This window comes from Erythrolamprus reginae, chromosome 1 (assembly GCF_031021105.1).
Source record: "Erythrolamprus reginae isolate rEryReg1 chromosome 1, rEryReg1.hap1, whole genome shotgun sequence".
NCBI lineage: Eukaryota > Metazoa > Chordata > Lepidosauria > Squamata > Dipsadidae > Erythrolamprus > Erythrolamprus reginae.
The window spans coordinates 229199403-229221240 of record NC_091950.1 but is presented as its reverse complement, the minus strand read 5'-3'; the positions used below and the strand labels follow the sequence as shown (position 1 = coordinate 229221240).

General features: G+C 44.7%; 1 protein-coding gene across 1 annotated transcript in view; it reads left to right on the top strand.

The window, feature by feature from the left end:
• The first annotated feature begins 5237 nt into the window (after nt 1-5237).
• CDC5L (cell division cycle 5 like) overlaps nt 5238-21838 on the top strand; it is a 47172-nt gene continuing 30571 nt past the window's right edge. The window contains exons 1-7 of the mRNA XM_070732464.1: nt 5238-6302; nt 9877-9980; nt 10245-10406; nt 10661-10788; nt 12833-12932; nt 16847-17065; nt 19287-19431. Coding sequence (XP_070588565.1) covers nt 6258-6302; nt 9877-9980; nt 10245-10406; nt 10661-10788; nt 12833-12932; nt 16847-17065; nt 19287-19431 — 903 coding nt within the window. The 5' untranslated portion in view covers nt 5238-6257. The remainder of the gene's footprint in view (nt 6303-9876; nt 9981-10244; nt 10407-10660; nt 10789-12832; nt 12933-16846; nt 17066-19286; nt 19432-21838) is intronic.

Here is a 21838-nt window from a genome sequence, read left to right as displayed (position 1 = left end):
GAGTTCCCCGGACTTATTGTTCTGGGGGACTTCAACCTGCCGTCACTCGGCGAAACCTCTGGGTTGGCACAGGAGTTCATGGCCACCATGACAGCCATGGACCTGACTCAAGTAGTACAGGGTCCGACTCACGAGGGAGGGCACGCACCTGACATGGTATTCCTTTCCGAGCAATTGAGTAATGGTCTGAGACTAAGGGGCTTAGAAACATTGCCTTTGTCATGGTCAGACCATTTCCTACTACGGCTTGACTTCCTGGCTCCAATCCTTCCCCGCAGGGAGGCGCAACCAATTAAGATGTTCCGCCCCAGACGCCTGATGGACCCAGAGGGCTTTCAGATGGCGCTTGGGGTTATTCCAGAGGCACTCGTCCACAGTTCGGCGGAGTCTCTTGCGGAGGCCTGGAATATGGCTGCTGCGGAGGCTCTTGACCGGATTGCGCCTTTGCGACCTCTCCGCGGCGCTAGACCCCATAGAGCCCCATGGTTCAACGAGGAGCTCCGGGAGTTGAAACGCCAAAAGAGACGTCTAGAGAAGCGATGGAGGAAGAGTAGGTCTGAATCCGATCGAACACTTGTAAGAGCTTTTATTAAGACTTACAAAGTGGCGCTCAAGGCGGCAAGATGCGCGTACCATGCCGCCTTGATTGCATCAGCGGAATCCCGCCCAGCCGCTCTGTTTAGGGTGACCCGCTCCCTTCTTAACCAGGGGGGAGTTGGGGAGCCCTTGCAGAGTAGTGCCGAGGATTTTAACACGTTTTTCGCTGATAAAGTCGCTCAGATCCAGGCCAACCTCGACTCCAATTGTAAGACAGAGTCGACTGACAACGAGTCAGTCGAGGTGACTGGGGCACGTACTTGTCCACCTGTCTGGGAAGAGTTTGATCTGGTGACACCTGATGAAGTGGACAAGGCCATTGGAGCTGTGAGTTCCGCCACCTGTTTACTGGATTCGTGTCCCTCCTGGTTGGTTTCGGCCAGCAGGGAGGTGACACGGAGCTGGGCCCAGGAGATTACCAACGCTTCATTGGGGAGGGGAGTTTTTCCATCACTCTATAAAGAAGCGCTTGTGCGCCCCCTCCTCAAGAGGCCCTCCCTGGACCCAGCCGTACTTAATAACTATCGTCCAGTCTCCAAGGTTGTTGAGAAGGTGGTGGCACTCCAGCTCCAGCGGTCCTTGGAAGAAGCCGATTATCTAGGTCCCCAACAGTCGGGTTTCAGGCCCGGTTACAGCACGGAAACCGCTTTGGTCGCGTTGATGGATGATCTCTGGCGGGCCCGGGACAGGGGTTTATCCTCTGTCCTGGTGCTCCTTGACCTCTCAGCGGCTTTCGATACCATCGACCATGGTATCCTTCTGCACCGGCTGGAGGGGTTGGGGGTGGGAGGCACTGTTCTCCAGTGGTTCTCCTACTACCTCTCTGGCCGGTCGCAGTCGGTGTAAGTGGGGGGTCAGAGGTCGGCTCCTAGGTTTCTCCCTTGTGGGGTGCCTCAGGGGTCGGTCCTCTCCCCCCTGCTATTCAACATCTACATGAAACCGCTGGGCGAGATCATCCAAGGACATGGGGTGAGGTATCATCAATATGCGGATGATACCCAGCTTTACATCTCCACCCCATGCCCAGTCAACGAAGCGGTGGAAGTGATGTGCCGGTGCCTGGAGGCTGTTGGGGCCTGGATGGGTGTCAACAGACTCAAGCTCAACCCGGATAAGACGGAGTGGCTGTGGGTTTTGCCTCCCAAGGACAATTCCATCTGTCCGTCCATTACCCGGGGGGGGGATTATTGACCCCTTCAGAGAGGGTCCGCAACTTGGGCGTCCTCCTCGATCCACAGCTCACATTAGAAAACCATCTCTCAGCTGTGGCAAGGGGGGCGTTTGCCCAGGTTCGCCTGGTGCACCAGTTGCGGCCCTATCTGGACCGGGACTCATTGCTCACAGTCACTCATGCCCTCATCACCTCGAGGTTCGACTACTGTAATGCTCTCTACATGGGGCTACCTTTGAAAAGTGTTCGGAAACTTCAGATCGTGCAGAATGCAGCTGCGAGAGCAGTCATGGGCTTACCCAGGTATGCCCATGTTTCACCATCACTCCGCAGTCTGCATTGGCTGCCGATCAGTTTCCGGTCACAATTCAAAGTGTTGGTTATGACCTTTAAAGCCCTTCATGGCATCGGACCAGAATATCTCCGAGACCGCCTTCTGCCACACGAATCCCAGCGACCGATTAGGTCCCACAGAGTGGGCCTCCTCCGGGTCCCGTCAACTAAACAATGTCGGTTGGCGGGCCCCAGGGGGAGAGCCTTCTCTGTGGCGGCACCGACTCTCTGGAACCAACTCCCCCCCGGAGATCAGAACTGCCCCTACTCTTCCTGCCTTCCGTAAACTTCTCAAAACCCACCTTTGCCGTCAGGCATGGGGAAACTAAACATCTCCCCTTGGGCCCGCTGAATTTATACATGGTATGCTTGTGTGTGTGTATGTTAGTATAGGGTTTTTTTAAATTTTTAATATTTTAATTAATTGGATTATGTATTGGATTGTTTTTTCACTTGTTGTGAGCCGCCCCGAGTCTTCGGAGAGGGGCGCCATACAAATCCAAATAATAAATAAATAAATAAATAAATAAATTGCATTATGGGTGTGGGCACCCGTGTGTGTGCCATTGCGCATGCACTCATCCTTTTGGTACCTGAGCAAAAAAAAGTTCATTATCACTATTTTAGCAGTTTTATTTTCCAGTCTACGCATTTAAACAAATTTTAAAATAAAGTTGCTAGAATTGAGTAGAGAGGCAGCATATCAAATGTATGCTAATTTAGCTGTTAAACTTTTGGGACAAATATGTTGCTGGGATGGTTTATACAATGTGATGGAAACTTTATTGATGTAACATGAGCAATATGCACAGAAATAAATATTCATGTGGATGTTAGTCCTTACATGTTAATGAGAGACACCTTCAAAGAGAAATTGTTTTAAAAAGTTGATAATCTTTTAACTGTATTATATTTTTTGACTTGTAAGCCACCCAGAGTTATTGAAATGGGCAGCAATAGAGAATAAATGAATGAAATGAAATGAAAGAATGAGCTATGATAACACCACCTGTAAGAAATCAATTACCAGAAGTCTTCAGTTCTTCAACACAGAAGAGATATATTGCGTAACACAATTTATGATAAAATGAAATTTTTAATCATGATTTATTGAATAGGCCTCCATTGTCATAATTTTATAATATATTAATTCATGAGTATTGGCTTAATAAACCTCAGTAAGCAAATATATAAATATGCAAAATTAAATGGAAGAAACTGCATGATTTAGGAATATGTTACAGTATTGTAAGAAACTTTTTGTTGCTGCAGCAGAAAGGAAATATTTTAGCATGCTCATAATTTTGGAGATCTTCATGAGTTTTCACATGGCTTATAGACTTGTTATTACTATAATTAAAGTTTAATTTTCAAATGTTTCTGTTCTTAAACTTATCAATTTTTGTATTTATTTCAGAAACAAAGTTTAACATGAGTGGCAAAATAGATTATAAAAATAAATAAAATAGTTCTCTCTTAAGACATCTATACATATCTTTTGGATATTAGAAGTACACATTCCTGATAGTTCATTTTACAGATAATTGAAACAATGAAAAAATGCAATATGTGATACAAAATTCACTTTATTGTGAGTTCAAGCATTTCAATACTCCAACTAAATAACACAAAATCACTTCTATCCTGCAGGTTGCCATCCCTTAATAAATGTAAACAATTAGGCTTCTAAACATTAGGGCTTGTATGAAACACATACAACTCTCTTGAATTTCTAACGGAAGACAAGGAGTAGCTTCCAGTCTCCATTATAGATAATCTTCAATAGGTAATAATTGTGACCAGCTCTGTTGTTAAGTGAAGCCTTTATCTCATAATATATCTTTTCTTCCTTTAATATATATTCTCCTTTATTTTTATATCTTTTCTTCTATCCTTTTCTTTATATATATTACTACATATCTATTCTCTTCAATATGTATTGTGTATTGGACAAATAAATAAATAAATAAAAATGGAAAATTACATGGCACACTGCCTGCACTTCCGTACTGCCCTGCCCTTTGGACTGTTCTTTCTAGTGCCAGGATGATTAAAAAGAGGTGAATTAATGTTAGTAGGGTAACCCTTGTTTAACAACTGCCTCAATCAGCAATTGTTTGAAATTATCATGGTGCTGGAAAACAGATTTATGACCAATGCCTTCATTTACAATCTGAAGCTTCCCTCAGTCTTAGCCATTAGAGTCACTATGTTTATCCTCTACCTGGCTTGTTGTGTTTCTTTTTTTCTTTTTTCTTCCTTTGCAGACAGTATATTCACAGGTGGATAGGAGAGGAACGGATTACAAGAGAGTGACTACGACAAAATGACAAATGACTAAGACAATGGGGACTACATATTGAAAGGAATGCACTTGCACTTCAGAGTGTACATAAGCATCCTGATGCATTCTCTATTGCTTCTTGCTTATTCTATTGTAATTCCTTCTGCGAGGATGGGGAGAGGAGACAACCACAGTCAAATAATTCCTTTGAAGCCAAAGCGAGGATACAGTTTGAAACAACTAACTAAACTAGTGGCTGAAAAAATGCATTGCCCAATGAAATAAAGTACCGATCTCCAGGGCTTCATTTGCAGCTTCATTTCCACCTAGGAATTTGTCAAGTGGAATTCAAGTTATGTGCCAATTGGCTCCTTCAACCTCTTGCCTTTTTGTTAAGAATCTGGCTAAGTTTGCATTGGGTTTTATTATTTGGTGCTAACAAAGTCCCTGTTGTGTGTCTTGACAGTAGAACACTGCAGCTGTCAACCTAAGGGAATTATTAATGTCTTTTCTGGTTGATGAAGCCTCTCTTTGGAAGTGGAGAGTCAGAGGGTGAAATTTCTTCCTTCCATTTTACTTTATTTTTCACTTCATATTCATACAAATATCAATGCATATTCCTTACGTACATCTCAAGGACATACAGTAGTTTCATAATTGCATGTTTCTTAATTTTTTCTTTCTCTTTCTTTTATTTGCATCGCTAAATAAGGCACATTTAAACAACCCCATCCGATAACATTACTCCGGAGCTGGTAAACCACGCTTGGTCCAACTGAGTGTTGCTTACCCAGTAGACGTGTGGACTTCAACTCCCAGAGTTCCTCAGAGCAAAGTTGGCTGAGGAACTCTGGGAGTTGAAGTCCACAAGTCTTAGAGTGGCCCTGCTCTGGAGAGGGGTCTCCAAGCTGAAGGCAAGCAGGACGAAGGAGGACGCCAAGTCCTCTCCAACCCTTCGCCGCTTACCTTCTTGAGGCAGCTCCTCCGCTACCGCGGCTGAGTCAGCCAAACCGGAGGCATGAAAGAGCCGCCAATTGCTCCCATTCGCTATTCAAGTTTTGAGCGATTTGGGGATTAAAGTTCCCCGCATAGGCAGGTGGGCACTGCACGCGCAGGCGGGACAGTGGCGCCTCTCCGTGGCTCCCGACGATAGGGGCGCTTCGCCCGCGGTTGAGCAGCTCGGGTCCGCGACAGGACCTTTTGAGCAGAGCTGAGCGCATTTCTTTGAAATTGGAGGGGCCCGGAAGGGAACTTGGCGCAGCTGGGAAGAACTTGGGGGGGGGGGGGTTCTGCCTGTGGGGAACGTTGGGCTTTCCCCCCTTTCGACTCCGACTTTATGCGATGCACAAAGAAGAGTTTTCCGCTCGCATACCCAGAGCAAAGAGGACCAAGAAAACTTTTTTTAAAAAAGGAAATCTACAGAAGCACAAATGTTGATTTTGGGCTCTTACATCGCAGTAAGGCAAAGCCAAACAAATTAAATTCCGATGCATAAACCAATACTGAAAGGATTATGTTCTGGAGAGAAACAGCACTGTTGTGAATTCGTTAATTAATTGATTGATTGACTGACACGGTCGGGTGAAAAGCCATCCGCTACAGTGAAGCCCTTAGTGCAAAGATAATCTATCCCGCCTTAAGGGAAAGGCAACCTTCCTTTAACCGCGTGCATCAACAGGGAAGAAACCCCGTTCCCGCCCACAGTGGGCGGGGCTTCCTCTTGCCCAATCCCGAGCCTTTCTGGCGAGTGTTCGCAGGCGAGAGTGCGCCTGCGCAAGTTGTTCAAGCTATCTCTCGAGTCGTTGGGGGTTTGTTTATTTCTCCGTTATCGTTTGTCTCCCTTTGCGGAGCGTTTACTCGCCTACCGTCAAGATGCCGCGGATCATGATCAAAGGGGGCGTCTGGCGGAATACAGAGGTAACGTTCTCGAGGTTTCCCGACTTTTTTTCGGAGCAGAGTTGCGTTCTTTCGATATAGGGCCTCTGCAGTTTGGCCATGGCGGCGGACATGCGCATGCGCAAGAGGCCCTGACGCCTGCGTGGAAGAGAAAATGGATCTGGCTAGCGGCTCTTTTAATTATTTATTATTATTTTATTATTGCGCCGGCATGGAAGCTTACATCTTGCTCTTCCATGACGCCAAATAAGTATCTACAAGAGTGCTAACAAGCGAAGCTAAATTCAGTGTTTGTTTCCCTCTGTATTAGTGACTGGAGTTTCCGATCTCAATGAGAACCAGCGTACTAATAAGTTGGACAAGGAGTAGGAAGCGTTGGTTCTGGTCCACTGAAGCCTCCTGGCTGACTTTGGCCACTCTCTCCCTAACCCAGGGGTAGGCAAAGTGTTGGCTCTTCTATGACGTGGGCTTCAACTTCCAAAAATTCCCGAGCTAGCATGATTGGCTCAGGAATTCTGGGAGTTGAAGTCCACAAGTCATGGAAGAGCCAACTTTGCCTATCCCTAACCTAACCTACTTTACTGGTGTTGGGGGTAGGGAAGAGGAGAAGAGAAACCGATCCATACTGCTTTTTTCCATCCACCCATAAGCCGCCCAACTCCTTCCAGACTCTGGGCTGCGTACAACAATAAAAACAATATAAAAATAATTAAGAATAAAATCAAATCAAACATACCTAAGTGCAGGATCCAATTTGGGTCGGTCACCAGGGCCAGATATTTTAGTCTTCTAAGTTTGCATCCTCAAGGAATATTTTTCTATTCTCTCCATAGTTTTCTCTCTCTTATATAAGTGCTGATACGATTACAAACCATTTTTGATGGTGGTTTCAAATTGGCTGTCTTGTATCTTCTAACTTGCCTAGACATTAAGGCAAGGTAGAAAACCCGTGGATCTTCCCTTCAGTATCCCTAAATGGGGCCAAGGCTTTAAGAAAGACTGAAACCAATTCCATGATAGATCTTTTCCGAAAGAGGGAAATATATGAATGTTCAGCTAAGGATAGTGTAGCTGGACTGCAAAAATCTATTTGATGTGGCAGATAATTTTCTGAATGTGTTTGCTGCCATAGAGCCATCATTTGAATTTTTGTATCCTTAGTACATTCCGGCTATTGCATTTATATTTACATTGAATATGTGAGCAAACATTGGAAGATTGTATAATTTGGAATGAAAACTTACTTAGTATGCAATTCTATGCATACTCTTCCAGAGATTTGTTTTACGTATACAGTGATCCCTCGATTTTCGCGGGTTCAAACTTCGCGAAATGGCTATACCACCGTTTTTCAAAAAATATTAATTAAAAAATACTCTGCGGTTTTTTTTCTACCGTGTTTCCCCGAAAGTAAGACAGTGTCTTACTTTCTTTTTATCCCCAAAAGCCCCACTATGTCTTACTTTCGGGGTATGTCTTATATTGTTAAAGGGGCACTGACAGCTAAAAAAACTGTGTAAAATGTTTTTTTTTAGTGTATATGCATTTTACCTTCTGTGACGGGCGGGGGGGGAGGTTTCTTTGGAGTAGGGACGTGCCCAAGTAAATTTGCAGAGGCGGCAGTGACAAGTGCAGGGGACGGCGCGGCGACGTATGGAGAGGGGGACGGTGCGGACGTGGGCAGGAGGCGTCGCGCAGCTAGATGAGAGGGAGGCGGCAATACCCCTCGTGTTTCCCCGAAAGTAAGACATATGTCTTACTTTCGGGGTACGGCTTATATTAGCCGACCCCCCTGAAACCCCCGATACGTCTTACAATCGGGGGTGTCTTACTATCGGGGAAACAGGGTATACCACGGTTTTTCCCACCCGATGACGTCCTACGTCATCACCAAGAGTCACTTCTCTCTTTCCTGTCATTCTCTGCTTCAATCATTTTCTCATTTCTCTTTTTTCTCCCTTTTTCTATCATTTTCTCTCTCTCTCTCTACCTTCCACTCTCCCCCCTCTTGCTCTCTCTCTCTTTCTCCCTCTCCCTCTCTGTGAGAACGCCTGCCCCACCTCTCCTGCAGCCCCCTCTCTGATAGCTGGGACGAAAGTGCTCTCAGCTAAGGGACTGTGAGAGGGGCGAGGCAGGCATTCTCAAAGCGCTCAGAGCGGCTACCTGCTGAATGAGGAGGATGAGAAGCCGTAGCCGCCAGCGCTGCTGCAGGAGGACCCGTGTCCAAAGAAAGCCGGTGAGAGGGGTGGATCGGGCGGGCGGTAGTGGCGAGGGGGCCGGAGGCGCTGGGGGGGGCGGGGGCGGCCTCCGCACTTTTGTCGCTCCACGCCCCCAACTTTAAGCCCGGCTCCATGCGCTGCCTTGAAAAAGGGTGCGTGGGGGTAGTTTTTGGCTGTTCATAGCCAAAAATGGTGTTTTTACTTCCGCACTGCTATTTCGCGGAAATTCGACTTTCACGGGCGGTCTTGGAACACAACCCCCGCGAAAATCGAGGGAACACTGTATATAGTTCTTGACTTATCACCACGAGGGAGCCCAACATTTCTGTTGCTAAGTAAGACAAATTATTTTTGTCCCATTTTTATGAACATTTTTGCCACAGTTAAGCAAATCACTCCAGATGTTAAATGAATCTTCTGGTTGTTAAGTGAGCCTGTCTTTCCCCTTTGACTTTGCTTGTTGGAAGCCAGCTGAAAAGGTTACAAATGGTGATCACATGACCCTGGGACAATGCTACTGTCATAAATAAATGTTATTTACATTTTGATCATGTGACCATCAGGCTCATAAATCACTTTTTTCAGTGCCATTGCAAGTTTGAATGGTCACTGAATGAATAATTGTAAATTGAGGACTATCTGCAATGGAGCCTGAACCAAAATAGAACATACCTCACATTTTCACTCTCTTGTCTATAAGGAAAAGGTAGGTAAATTACAAAAGGTGTTTTGGAATTCATTTTCACACAGGTAATCCATTCAGTGAAATAAGAAGCAAATGGATAGTTCAGTGTTTCTCAAACTTGGCAGTCTACACATCGCCAAGCTGGCAGGGTTGAAAAGCATTTTGCTAGTTATATATTCAATTGTATTTGGCAATCATAGAGGAATGTGACCTACTAACAATAGCCATAACTGTACCTGGACATTCTAATAAAGAATCACAGAAGTCTGCTACATCAGTTTGATCAAATGTCAGCATCCCAAACAGCATCTGTGAAATAAATCAGATTCCAGTCCAATTCTCTCATCCAAGGTTCAATTTATTATCAGCGCCATGTTGGTCATGCCGTAGCCATACTAACTTCCTTCCAGTGCCCCACTCACAAGTTCATAAAGAGGACCAGTCCAAGTGCAGGGATTTCGCCAACCTCCTTACATCTTACATTACAGCTCACCTTCCTCGTATTTCTTAGTAAACAATTCCAAACCTTCATTTTCAATTTTATTTAATCTTTTGTTCTTATATTAAGGGAGGAAGGGGGAAATGGAAAGGAGATGGAAAAATTGACCTTTCATGGCCCCTTTTTATAAGAATTTTTGATTGAAAACTGTTAAATAAATACTGTAATAAATGAAACTTTTTTTCTTTTAAGGATGAAATTCTTAAAGCAGCTGTAATGAAATATGGCAAAAACCAGTGGTCTCGTATTGCCTCTTTGTTGCACAGAAAATCAGCAAAACAATGCAAAGCCAGATGGTAATGTACTTTCATGTAATTTTACAGTAAATATTGGTGAGAAATTTAGCAGGCAGAGGCCTTCTAAAAATTAATTACTTCTACAAGAAAAAATAATTTTGGGATTGAACTAATGTCAGTAATACATGTAAAAAAATTATACAAAAGAAATCCAAGCAAGAATTTTATTTCTTACTACTGAATGTCAGTGCTGATATTTTTAATGTATTATTATATTTGATAGAAATTTACTGTTAAAACAACAACATTTTCATTTTAAATAAGGTATGAATGGCTAGACCCAAGTATTAAGAAGACAGAATGGTCACGAGAAGAAGAAGAGAAATTGCTCCATTTGGCTAAACTTATGCCAACTCAGTGGAGAACTATTGCACCAATTATTGGACGAACAGCTGCCCAGTGTTTGGAGCATTATGAATTTTTATTGTAAGTAATGTTTCATTGTAATGGGAGGATAGCTTCTTAGATATTGGAAGACTTCATGCTATAGAAATGTCCAAAACTATTGAAGAAAACTTTGAAGTGCTTAGTAATAGAGTAAGAATTGTACTATTCCTAAACTTTTGCCTTGATTATTTTTCTTATAGCATTCTGGAAATTGCAGTGATTGCTAAGTTATGTAATTTTCTTAGCAGTGTTGTTTTCTTATCTTTATGCTGTTTTTTGTATCATCTTGGTAGAGATAAAGCTGCTCAAAGGGACAATGAGGAAGAAACTGCTGATGATCCTAGAAAACTTAAACCTGGAGAAATTGATCCAAACCCAGAAACTAAGCCAGCCAGACCAGATCCTATTGATATGGATGAGGGTATGATTGATTTAATTTTTTTTCAAATTATGTCTCCCTTTGATTGAGTATTTTTACTTCTGTGTTTTATGTTTTTAAATTAAGGTTTGTCTTATTCACTTTGTTTATTAAATCAATAGTATGATCATCTACAAGAGGGAGGGAGGAAGAAAGAAATGAAGGAAAAAGAAAAGAAAATTGGTTGAGCTAGACTGAGGGAGTCTTTCTCTTATAAACAGAGAATGGGCTGATAATAATGGCCTTAGGCTGGGTTGACCCTAAATGTGACTTTCTCCCTATGCATATCCTGGTGTGCTCATTGTTTTCTGAGAATCTCTGTGAAATATAGTTTAGCATTAGTGTTGGGATATTTGGAGCACTCTTTAGATAAAAAGTGAACTAACAACATGACTAAGAATCCATGTTAAGGACTACATCATAGTGAAAAAATATCATTTCTCTGTTGTTGTTTTTTAATGTCTGTTGATACTGCTGCCCTGCTTAAAACTGAATCCTATTAGGGAGAATGGGTCACAGGACCACCTGCCAGGCCATTGTGAGGACCTGGACTGTGACTAAACAGATCTAGGTGAAATGGCAAGGCCTTATGAAATAAGCTGGAGTGAGTTTGATTTTCTGATTCCCAAAGCCCCAAAATGAAAGAAATGAATAGGGTTCTTCAATCACCAAATTAACAGGGTGTTAGCTTGATCACCTTCATGTTGGACCCAACCAGTTTCACTCAGTGTTGACCGATAAGGAGAGATCATGTATATCATCCTGTACTTGCAGAATGCTACAGGGTGTGATGCTGCTTCCCTTCTGTTTAACACTGCATAAAACTGTTAGGTGACTTCATTCATCAGTTCATGATTACTTATACATCTCGACTATGGGGCAGCTTAATAATAGTCTTGGAATCTCCAGTACTTATTAAAAGAGAAGGTGGCAGTTGTAACCAAAAAATATTTTTGCACAGGAACATCAAAGGTGCCAGTTGCACTTTTCCTGGACTGGGGGCCCTTCAGACAGTCATTCAAGCCTGACCGTCTTATGGTTGAATTGTATACAGAGCTGTATATAGAGCTGCCCTGGCAGACCATCCAGAAGCTAAGCTGGCCCCTAATGACAGACACAGGCATTATTGGTACATTATGCCCACATGACCTCACTGTTTCATCAGTTGTTCTAGTTACCAGTCAGCTTCCAGAAGCACTTCAGGTTGTTAATTATTACATTTAAAGCTGTTTGTGGCAGAGTATCTTGCTATCTAAGGAATTGCATATTTTCATTTGTTTCTGCCCATCCCAGTAAGACCAAGCAGGATGGCTGTGTTCTAGTTCCCATTCAAACAAGAACCCCTTGTGGTATCCAGGAAGTATTCCAGTTCCATTGGCAATGCCGATCCTCTAGAACAGTATCCTCCCAGAGACCCATTTAGGAAAACTGTTGAAAACATGGTTGTTCTTCTAGGCTGTGTGAAAAGGTGGTCATGGAGTCCCCATTAGTTACATCTGCCTATGATGGTTGTATTGCTTTTTTGATTGGCCAGAATCTTCTCACTTACATTTAAATCCATTACTCTATTTTTAAATATAAGCTACCCAAATTCATCAAATAGCCTCAAATAGTCTTCTTATCCAATGGTGTTGGGTATACTTTAGATTATAGTTTACAGTATCTTCCTTAATTCACATGCACGATGCTGCCAGTGGCCTTGCAATGCAGTTTTCTGAATACTGTTAAAATACTGAGCTTAACCAATCAGAAAAGAGAAGCTGAATGTAGACTGTTCTAGAAAATGGTGTTTGCAGATCTTTTATGCCTGAAATCCTAGCCTCAGTAATGTAGAAGCAAACTGAAATTATTTATTAATATGGAGTTTTACCTCTGAATATAGAACTATAATGGAGATGTTAAGAACTCTGTCAAGCTAAATGAGTTCAAAGAAGACATAAGTGATGTATTAATCTATAGGGGTTTTTCAACTTTTGAAACACTTTTCTGATCCTATGTTGCCCATTTGTAAATGAACAAATGGTAACTTTGTACATTTGTTTTGCAGATGAACTTGAGATGCTTTCTGAAGCTAGAGCTCGTTTGGCTAACACTCAAGGAAAGAAAGCCAAAAGGAAAGCAAGAGAGAAGCAGTTGGAAGAAGCCAGGTAGATAACAGCCTACATCTCAAATACTTTCATTGAACTCTCTCGCTTCTAATCTTATTTGGAATCGTAATCTTTGTTATGATAATGATAACAAAGTTTTCATGCTCCAGTTTTGGCATAGATAGCTTTGAGTCTTCGGAGAGGGGTGGCATACAAATCCAATAAATTATTATTATTATTATTATTATTATTATTATTATTATTATTATTATCATCATCATCATCATCATCAGGATTTGTTTTGTATGCAAAGCATATCTATGTAATGGGTTTGAAGGCTCCTAATATATTTGAATCTAGATGAATAGACTCAGCCCCCTTCCTTGATCTGATTCACTTTCTGCTAAGCACTTCAGAATTTGCATAATTGATGTTAAATCATTAAAGATAAGTTAAAATTGTGATGGGATTTTAATTCAGCAGTATTACGTTTATATCCCATTTATTTCTGGTAAAGCCAGATTGCTGGTTTAATATGGTAAAATGCCATAAGGTTGAACATTATGTAGTTCATTACATTTAGTGGCCGGAATGTTGAAATTGATTTTGAGAAACCACTACTGAGTTCTGATAGTGCATCCCATTGACATCTTACTAAACCAGGAGTTTAAAATAATAGCTTAGTTATGGAGACCTAGCTCATATAAAATATTTCAGCAGCCTTGTACATTTATGAGAAAAGTCTGAAATATGTTGAAAACAGTGTTGCGTAATTGTAATGAAAGAGTTAATTTGATCCTAGTTATATGTAACTCTTGAACTTGTCTTACTGGTTTCTTATGTTTTCAGAGTGGACAGGAAAGCCACTGTAGTTTATCATTCTACGTTTGGAAGATGTGAGGGATTTTAGTTTGAAATTACAAGATTCTGTATATGAAATAAAATACATCCACTGAATCTTGCCATTAAAATGGACTAGTGCATATTTCAAAACTTCATAATTGTGATAAAGCTAATAGAACCAATCATATATTTGAACTATTGATTTTAAACCTAGAGTTTTAGTAAGTCTTACACAAATTGAATGGAGATTTGAGGATAGTTGGGGTTTTTTTTAAAGTATGGATACTTTGTTGCATTCAACAAAAGTGGTCTATATGTTATACAGTGATCCCCCGCTCGTTGCGAGGGTTCCGTTCCGAGGAGCCGAAGATTGAGGACTCAGCTCGGAAGCTGCACGGGTGTTTTAAAAGGTCTCCGCCGGCATGGGGGGCTTCTTAGCACCTCCTCAAACCCGAGTTGGGGGTTCGGGAGGTGGTAGGAAGCCCCACATGCCGGCGGAGACCTTTTAAAACACCCGTGCAGCTTCCGAGCTGAGTCCTCAAGCCAAGCGCAGAAGTTAGCCTTGAATCCCTTTGAATCCCACCGCTTCTGCTGGATACGGGCGATGGGGGGGGCGAGCTGCCACAGCCCCTGGCTTCCGCGCCGCTCGTCCCACCCACCGCCCATATCCAGCAGAAGCTGCTGGATTCAAAGTGCTGCCTGGAGCCGCAGGCGAAAGGAGCTCGGGCATCGGAGCGCGGCGCCAGGCATTGTTCTCCGGACCCCGCCCGCTCAGCCCCGCGGCGGCCCTTTCCCTCTCCAGGCTGCGGGCGGGGTCCGGAGAACAATGCCCGAGCTCCTTTCGCCTGCGGCTCCCAGCCCACCGCCTGTCTCCTGCTGCCCGGTTTAGCCAGGACATGAGCGGCGAAATGACTTGGAGGAATGTGAAGCTGAAACCGGCCGGTTTCAGCTTCACATTCCTCCAAGTCATTTCGCCGCTCGTGTCCTGGCTAAACCGGGCAGCAGGAGACAGGCTTTGAGTTTTGGCTGCGGGGGGAGAAGTAGGACTTTCCTAACTCCCTCGCCCCGCAGCCAAAACTCAAAGCCTGTCTCCTGCTGCCCGGTTTAGCCAGGACATGAGCGGCGAAATGACTTGGAGGAATGTGAAGGCTCAGCGGATCAAGGCCGGCTCCTCTCGGCCCAAGCGGCTGCCTTGATCCGCTGAGCCTGGCTGGCCCGGAAGATCGTAGCGCGCGTTGGCTGCACCGGCGGCGACATTGCTGCCGGCTTGGCTTCGCTCGCCGCTGCAGCCAACGCGCGCTACGATCTTCCGGGCCAGCCAGGCTCAGTCACGGAAGGCAGCTGCTTGGCCCGGGATGCTGGGCCGAAAGGAGCCGGGCTTGATCCGCTGAGCCTGGCTGGCCCGGAAGATCGTAGCGCACGTTGGCGGATCAAGGCCGGCTCCTCTCGGCCCAAGCGGCTGCCTTCCGTCACTGAGCCTGGCTCGCCCGGAAGATCGTAGCGCGCGTTGGCTGCACCGGCGGCGACATCGCTCGCCGCTGCAGCCAACGCGCACTACGATCTTCCGGGCGAGCCAGGCTCAGTGACGGAAGGCAGCCGCTTGGGCCGAGAGGAGCCGGCCTTGATCCGCTGAGCCTGGCTGGCCCGGAAGATCGTAGCGCGCGTTGGCGGATCAAGGCCGGCTCCTCTCGGCCCAAGCGGCTGCCTTCCGTCACTGAGCCTGGCTCGCCCGGAAGATCGTAGCACGCGTTGGCTGCACCGGCGGCGACATCGCTCGCCGCTGCAGCCAACGCGCGCTACGATCTTCCGGGCGAGCCAGGCTCAGTGACGGAAGGCAGCCGCTTGGGCCGAGAGGAGCCGGCCTTGATCCGCTGAGCCTGGCTGGCCCGGAAGATCGTAGCGCGCGTTGGCGGATCAAGGCCGGCTCCTCTCGGCCCAAGCGGCTGCCTTCCGTCACTGAGCCTGGCTCGCCCGGAAGATCGTAGCGCGCGTTGGCTGCACCGGCGGCGACATCGCTCGCCGCTGCAGCCAACGCGCGCTACGATCTTCCGGGCGAGCCAGGCTCAGTGACGGAAGGCAGCCGCTTGGGCCGAGAGGAGCCGGCCTTGATCCGCTGAGCCTGGCTGGCCCGGAAGATCGTAGCGCGCGTTGGCGGATCAAGGCCGGCTCCTCTCGGCCCAAGCGGCTGCCTTCCGTCACTGAGCCTGGCTCGCCCGGAAGATCGTAGCGCGCGTTGGCTGCACCGGCGGCAACATTGCTCGCCGCTGCAGCCAACGCGCGCTACGATCTTCCGGGCGAGCCAGGCTCAGTGACGGAAGGCAGCCGCTTGGGCCGAGAGGAGCCGGCCTTGATCCGCTGAGCCTGGCTGGCCCGGAAGATCGTAGCGCGCGTTGGCGGATCAAGGCCGGCTCCTCTCGGCCCAAGCGGCTGCCTTCCGTCACTGAGCCTGGCTCGCCCGGAAGATCGTAGCGCGCGTTGGCTGCACCGGCGGCAACATTGCTGCCGGCTTGGCTTCGCTCGCCGCTGCAGCCAACGCGCGCTACGATCTTCCGGGCCAGCCAGGCTCAGTCACGGAAGGCAGCTGCTTGGCCCGGGATGCTGGGCCGAAAGGAGCCGGGCTTGAAGATCGCAGCGCGCGTTGGCTGCGGTGGTGAGGGCTTGCAATGGAGGGTGGAGGAAGCGGCCATGGGAGGGCGAGCTGCCTCAGGGAGGAGGATCGGGCGGGACCAGGTGGGGGCTGGAATTTCTCCGCTGGGAAGAAGCGGCCAGGGCGAAGGGCGGGCGGGCGAGCGGCGAAGGGCAGGCGAGCGGGTGCTGGGGAGGGCTTCTCGCCCTCCCGCCAGCAAGAGGGGGGAGCGAACGGCGTGGGCAGGCGAAGGGCGGGCGAGCGGCAGCGAGGAGTTTGCGTGGGCGGTGGGGAAACTCCTCGCTGACGCCAGCAAGAGGGGGAAGACCCAGGGAAGCCGCTGCCATCTACGCATGCGTGCCCGGCACGCATGCGTAGATGGTATTTTGACTTCCGGGTTGAAAAATCGCGAATTACCCTGTTCGCAATGGTCGGGGACGCAATAACCGGGGGATCACTGTATATAGCCTTTAACATTCACTTCAAACTTGATTTTACTCCTCAGGCGTCTTGCTGCTCTACAAAAAAGGAGAGAACTCCGAGCTGCAGGAATTGAGATCCAGAAAAAAAGAAAAAAGAAAAGAGGAGTAGATTACAATGCTGAAATCCCATTTGAGAAGAAACCTGCTCCTGGTTTTTATGACACATCAGAAGAAAACTATCAGGCTCTGGATGCAGATTTTAGGAAACTAAGACAACAAGATTTGGAGGGGGAACTGAGATCGTGAGTAGAACTTGGATTAAAATAGTACATGGAGCAAAATCTTGTGATGTATCAAATTCTGTCTGAAGCCCTCACAAAACTTAAACATTGCTGTTGTTCAAGTTGTAAATGTTTCTCTTCACATAGTAAGAGCAGCCATTTATCTCCTGAGGGTTTCTAATTGTTTAGGAAAAAATGATGATTGCAGAAGAATGAGTAAATCATTCATGCATATACATAGTAAATACAGTTTTTTCTCTGACTATTTTCAACCTATTTCTAGCCCCTTGCTAGAATAATAAAACACTTATCCTGGATTTTTTTACAGTTAATCACTCATTTTTATATTGTTGTAAATATAGCATAACCATATTTTGTACGATTTCCTCAAAAGATACCTGAAAAGGCTGCCCTCTATTTGTGTTCCCATTTGTGGCAGCACCAAAATAATAAATTATTCTTTTTGAAAAAATAGTTTTTATCTTACACTTTTAACCATCCTAACATTTATCAGTGCTAAATCTTCCAAACAAAATGTCAACAATATATTTCAGATGCAGATTATAAATAAAATAATAATATACAGCTAGTCCTTGACTTGCGATTGGTCGCTTAATGATAATTTAAAGTTAGGATGGCCTTGAAAAGAGTGCTATAAGTAAAGCACTTCCAAATGATGTTCCTGTCTCCCCGTGATCACATGATTGCAATTTGAGCACTTGCAATATGATCACCATTTATAATCTTCTCTACTGGCTTTGCCAGGAAATCAGTGCTTTTTGCAGTGGAGAGGCATTTGTGCATGGTCTGTCCTGGGCCTCCCAGGACTCTAATGCACCCCATGCTCCTTATTTTACTGCTGCCTCCCGGCTCTAGTTCTGAAAACTTCCCTGCCAACATCGAAGCACATTAAAGCTCCACTTGTGCAACTGCTTAGAAACAGTGGTTTTGTGCCTTTGGCCTGGTGGCAGGAATGGAAAGGCAGGGAAGGAGCCGAAGAGAAAGAGAGCCACAAAGCATGTTCTCTCTCCTTTCCCTTTCCTCCCCTGTTTTTCTTTTTGCCCTTTGTCTGGTCTTGTTCTCTCTTCACTCCACCTCTTTTCTGCTCTTCTCATTCTCAAACTGAACCCTCCTCTTTTACACACTTGTATAGTGTTTCTGTCATTTCCCTTTTCTTCCTGCTTAGGTACCCAGTTTTTATTTGCCTTCTCTTCTTCCACTCTCTCCCTTTTCCCACTATCTTTAGAGGAGCACCAGCAGTGAGCAGTATGTCAAAGTTACAGTGATAGTGAATGAGGGGGGCTTACAACCTGACCTCAGAATTCCAGTTGTTTCAGTCCAGGTGCTTGGTGCCCACCTGCAGTTATGATGTTGCAGTGAGCCACAGACGCATGATTGTAGAAATCATAGACATGGAAACATGATTTCTTGAACAATGCGTTGTCCAGGTTGGAAATGTCTCTCTGGGATGAGCAGAGCTGCCTTGTGTTCAGAAGCTCTCTGTTCCTTGGACTTGCAGTTTATTTTTTATAACAAAATGTATACGATTACAATGATTGACTTACCCCAAAGATAGCTAACTAGTAACAGGTTAATATACAGCATACAGCTAGATCATACCAAGCAAGCAGGTGAGCACATGATTGCCAGTTTAACTTTTGCTCTTAGCTAGAACAATAGAAGAGCTGAATAAGTAAGTAACCTTTACCCTAGATATACAGAGAGTAGAGCAGGCAACTTAAATAAGACAGAAGAATGAGATGCTTTATTGACAAGATACATTTTCCGTATCATAGGCAATAATTGGTAATAACCTACACATTATTGCATTTCCAATATTTCCTGCCTACTTTCCACAAACAAAGTCAACATGGAAGCTAGCAGAAAGTTGGAAGCTCCTGCTCCCACCGTCACTTGCTTTTTTGCCACCTGCACTTAATAGTACCTACCCATGGCACTTGCACACCCACTTCTGCCAGTTTGTTTGCCTGGGACGTATCCAGGATTGCTGCCACTAGGGTCATGTGATAGAGCTCTTATTTCATTTTGATGAAAAGTAAAATATAATGTATGCTAATAACTAAGATTATAAAAGAAATTGCAAACAACTTGATTAATTGAAATTTGGAAGATGATAGCTCCTATCTTTCTATAAATTTCATCTCTTTATCCAGTTCTGAAGCAGGTCAGATGATCTTTGCAAAATCCTTGTACTTGATTTACTTTTTTTTACTTTTTTTAGGGAAAAAGAAGGAAGAGACCGAAAAAAAGATAAGCAGCAGCTGAAACGGAAAAAAGAATCTGATTTACCATCAGCAATTCTTCAGACTAGTGGTGTTTCAGAATTTACTAAAAAAAGAAGTAAACTGGTGCTTCCAGCTCCTCAGGTACATTGCTTATTATTACAGTACTCTGGTATTCTATTGGTGTGAAAAAGAAATGTCTTCCAAGTTTGTTTAATAATGGAAACAACATTCATTAGTAGAAGCACAAATTGAGTTTCATTTAGTATTGGGGGCTGCAATAGCAAACATAAATTGTGACGCAGTTCTTTATATCAGTGTATGCAAGTTAGTCTGTCTCTTTGTCTCTGTCTGTAATCCATGTAGTCAGAGGTAGTGACATAATGAAGGTAGAAATATAAAAGCAATGGTTCATGAAGAACTAGACAACCCATATCCCCCTGGGTTATCATTTCAGAGACATTTCCTTACCATTTCCTTTCTTACAAAGAAACAGAATGACCAAGTGCTAGCAAAAAAAGCAGTGGGAGTAGATATGATTTCTAACTTCCTACCAGCTTTCCCATTGAGTTTCTTTGTGGGAATCTGGCAAGGAGCATTGGAAATCTCCCCTTCTCAGGTACATATGTGACTACTGCTGGGTGGGAAAGAGAGAGATTGTAAGATTGGCTGGAAAACTATCGTGGAATGTTGAAAATGAAGCACATAATAGCACTGAAGAAGCCACAACTTTTCCAGATTTCATTCCCTCAGAAGTCATGGGTCCTAGATATCTTAAGTGGGCTAACTTCCATAGGTTAGCATGTTTGAGATGTATTGATTCAAAAATTGTTCCCTTGTGAGGTATCATTTCTCCCAGTTTAAAAGAATGATAAAAGTTTTAGTAGTATATGGATAAGAGGTTGTGTATTAAGAATAAATGTTAATTTTTAATGCACAGGTCACTAACCTGTGGTTCGTAGACCACTGGTGGTCCAGAAGAAAATTTTGGTGGTCTGTGTCGAAATCTTGGCCCCTGGGCCAGATATGGCCAAGAGCAATTAATCCAGTCCAGGAAGAAGAAAGGAAAGGAGAGAGGAGGGGAGGGGAGGAACTACAGATATAGCTCTGGAATACGGGACTAACTTTCCCAACAATATCAGCAAGGCACCATCAAATAAGCTTCAATTATTTTGTAATAATTACACTATCTTTAATAATTTTGTTACAATTAAACCATCTTTAAAGATTTTGTTAAGGTTAAATAAGCATTTATGATTTTGTTATAATTAAATAAGCATTTATAATTTTGTTGCATAAAATAGGTACATTTCATATTAATAAAATGGAGGTTCTCTTATCATTATTTTACAAATTATCTTTAAAAAAAATCATATTAGTGGTCTGTGGGACTTAAAATTATGAAATGGTGGTCCGCAGGATTTAAAAGTATGACCTTGGTAGTTCCTGAGGTCCAAACGTTTGGGGACCCCAGGTTTAATGTGTTATTTCTAAGTGTTACAAATAACACAGTAAACAGTAAATGTTCTTGACGTTGTTAAGAGGGTTCCATAGTTTTCCTCACTTCCAATTATCCTTTCTCCTTGTTAATGCCATGGTTTTCCTTCTAAACATTATGGCTGTATTATTTAGAGATCAGGAAAAGTGACAGGAAGACAGGTGATCTGGTTAGCTTAGCTAACACATTTTGTCCTGCAGATCATTAGTCAAATATTTCCCCTTTATTTTTCTTATTGCCATGGACTCCTTTTAGAGTCCCCTTTTTCACGTCTCATCAGAAATATTCTGCATGAATTTATTGGCACTTCAATATCACTGTTCCAGGTTGTTGAGGGAGGGCTACCATTAAGGTATTCTTAATATTTTTAAATGAATAGTACAGTGATCCCTCGATTTTCGCGGGGGTTACGTTCCAAGACCTCCCGCGAAAATCGATTATCCGCGATATAGCAGCGCGGAAGTAAAAACACCATCTGCGCATGCGCGCCCTTTTTTCCATGGCCGCGCATGCGCAGATGGTGGAGCCGGGGAGCGACGAAAGTGCAACTAATATTAGATAAACATCTACAGTATCTAAATAAATAAAATAAACATCTCGCCGCTCGTCCGTTCGCCCCCTCGCCGCTCGTCCGTTCGCCCGCTTGTCCGTTCGCCTGCCTGCCCGCCGTTCGCCCGCTCGCCGCTTGTCCGTTCGCCCGCCCGCCGCTCGTCCGTTCGCCCGCCCGCCGCTCGTCCGTTCGCCCGCCCGCCGCTCGTCCGTTCGCCCGCCCGCTCCACCTCTCTTTCTCCTCTGCTGCAAGAGAGGCGGGACAGGCATTCTCCGGAGGCTGGTGGGTGCACGAGAGAGGGAAAGTGAGAAAAAGAGAGAGAGCAAGAGGGGGAGAGATAGAGAAAGAGAGAGAAGGGAAGAAAGAAAGAGATGAGAAAGGAAGGCAGAGAGTGAGAGAGAGGAAGAAAGAGAGAGAGAAGAGTGGAAGGAAGAGAGAGAAATGATAGAAAAAAGGGGAGAAAAAAAGAGAAATGAGAAAATGATTGAAGCAGAGAATGACAG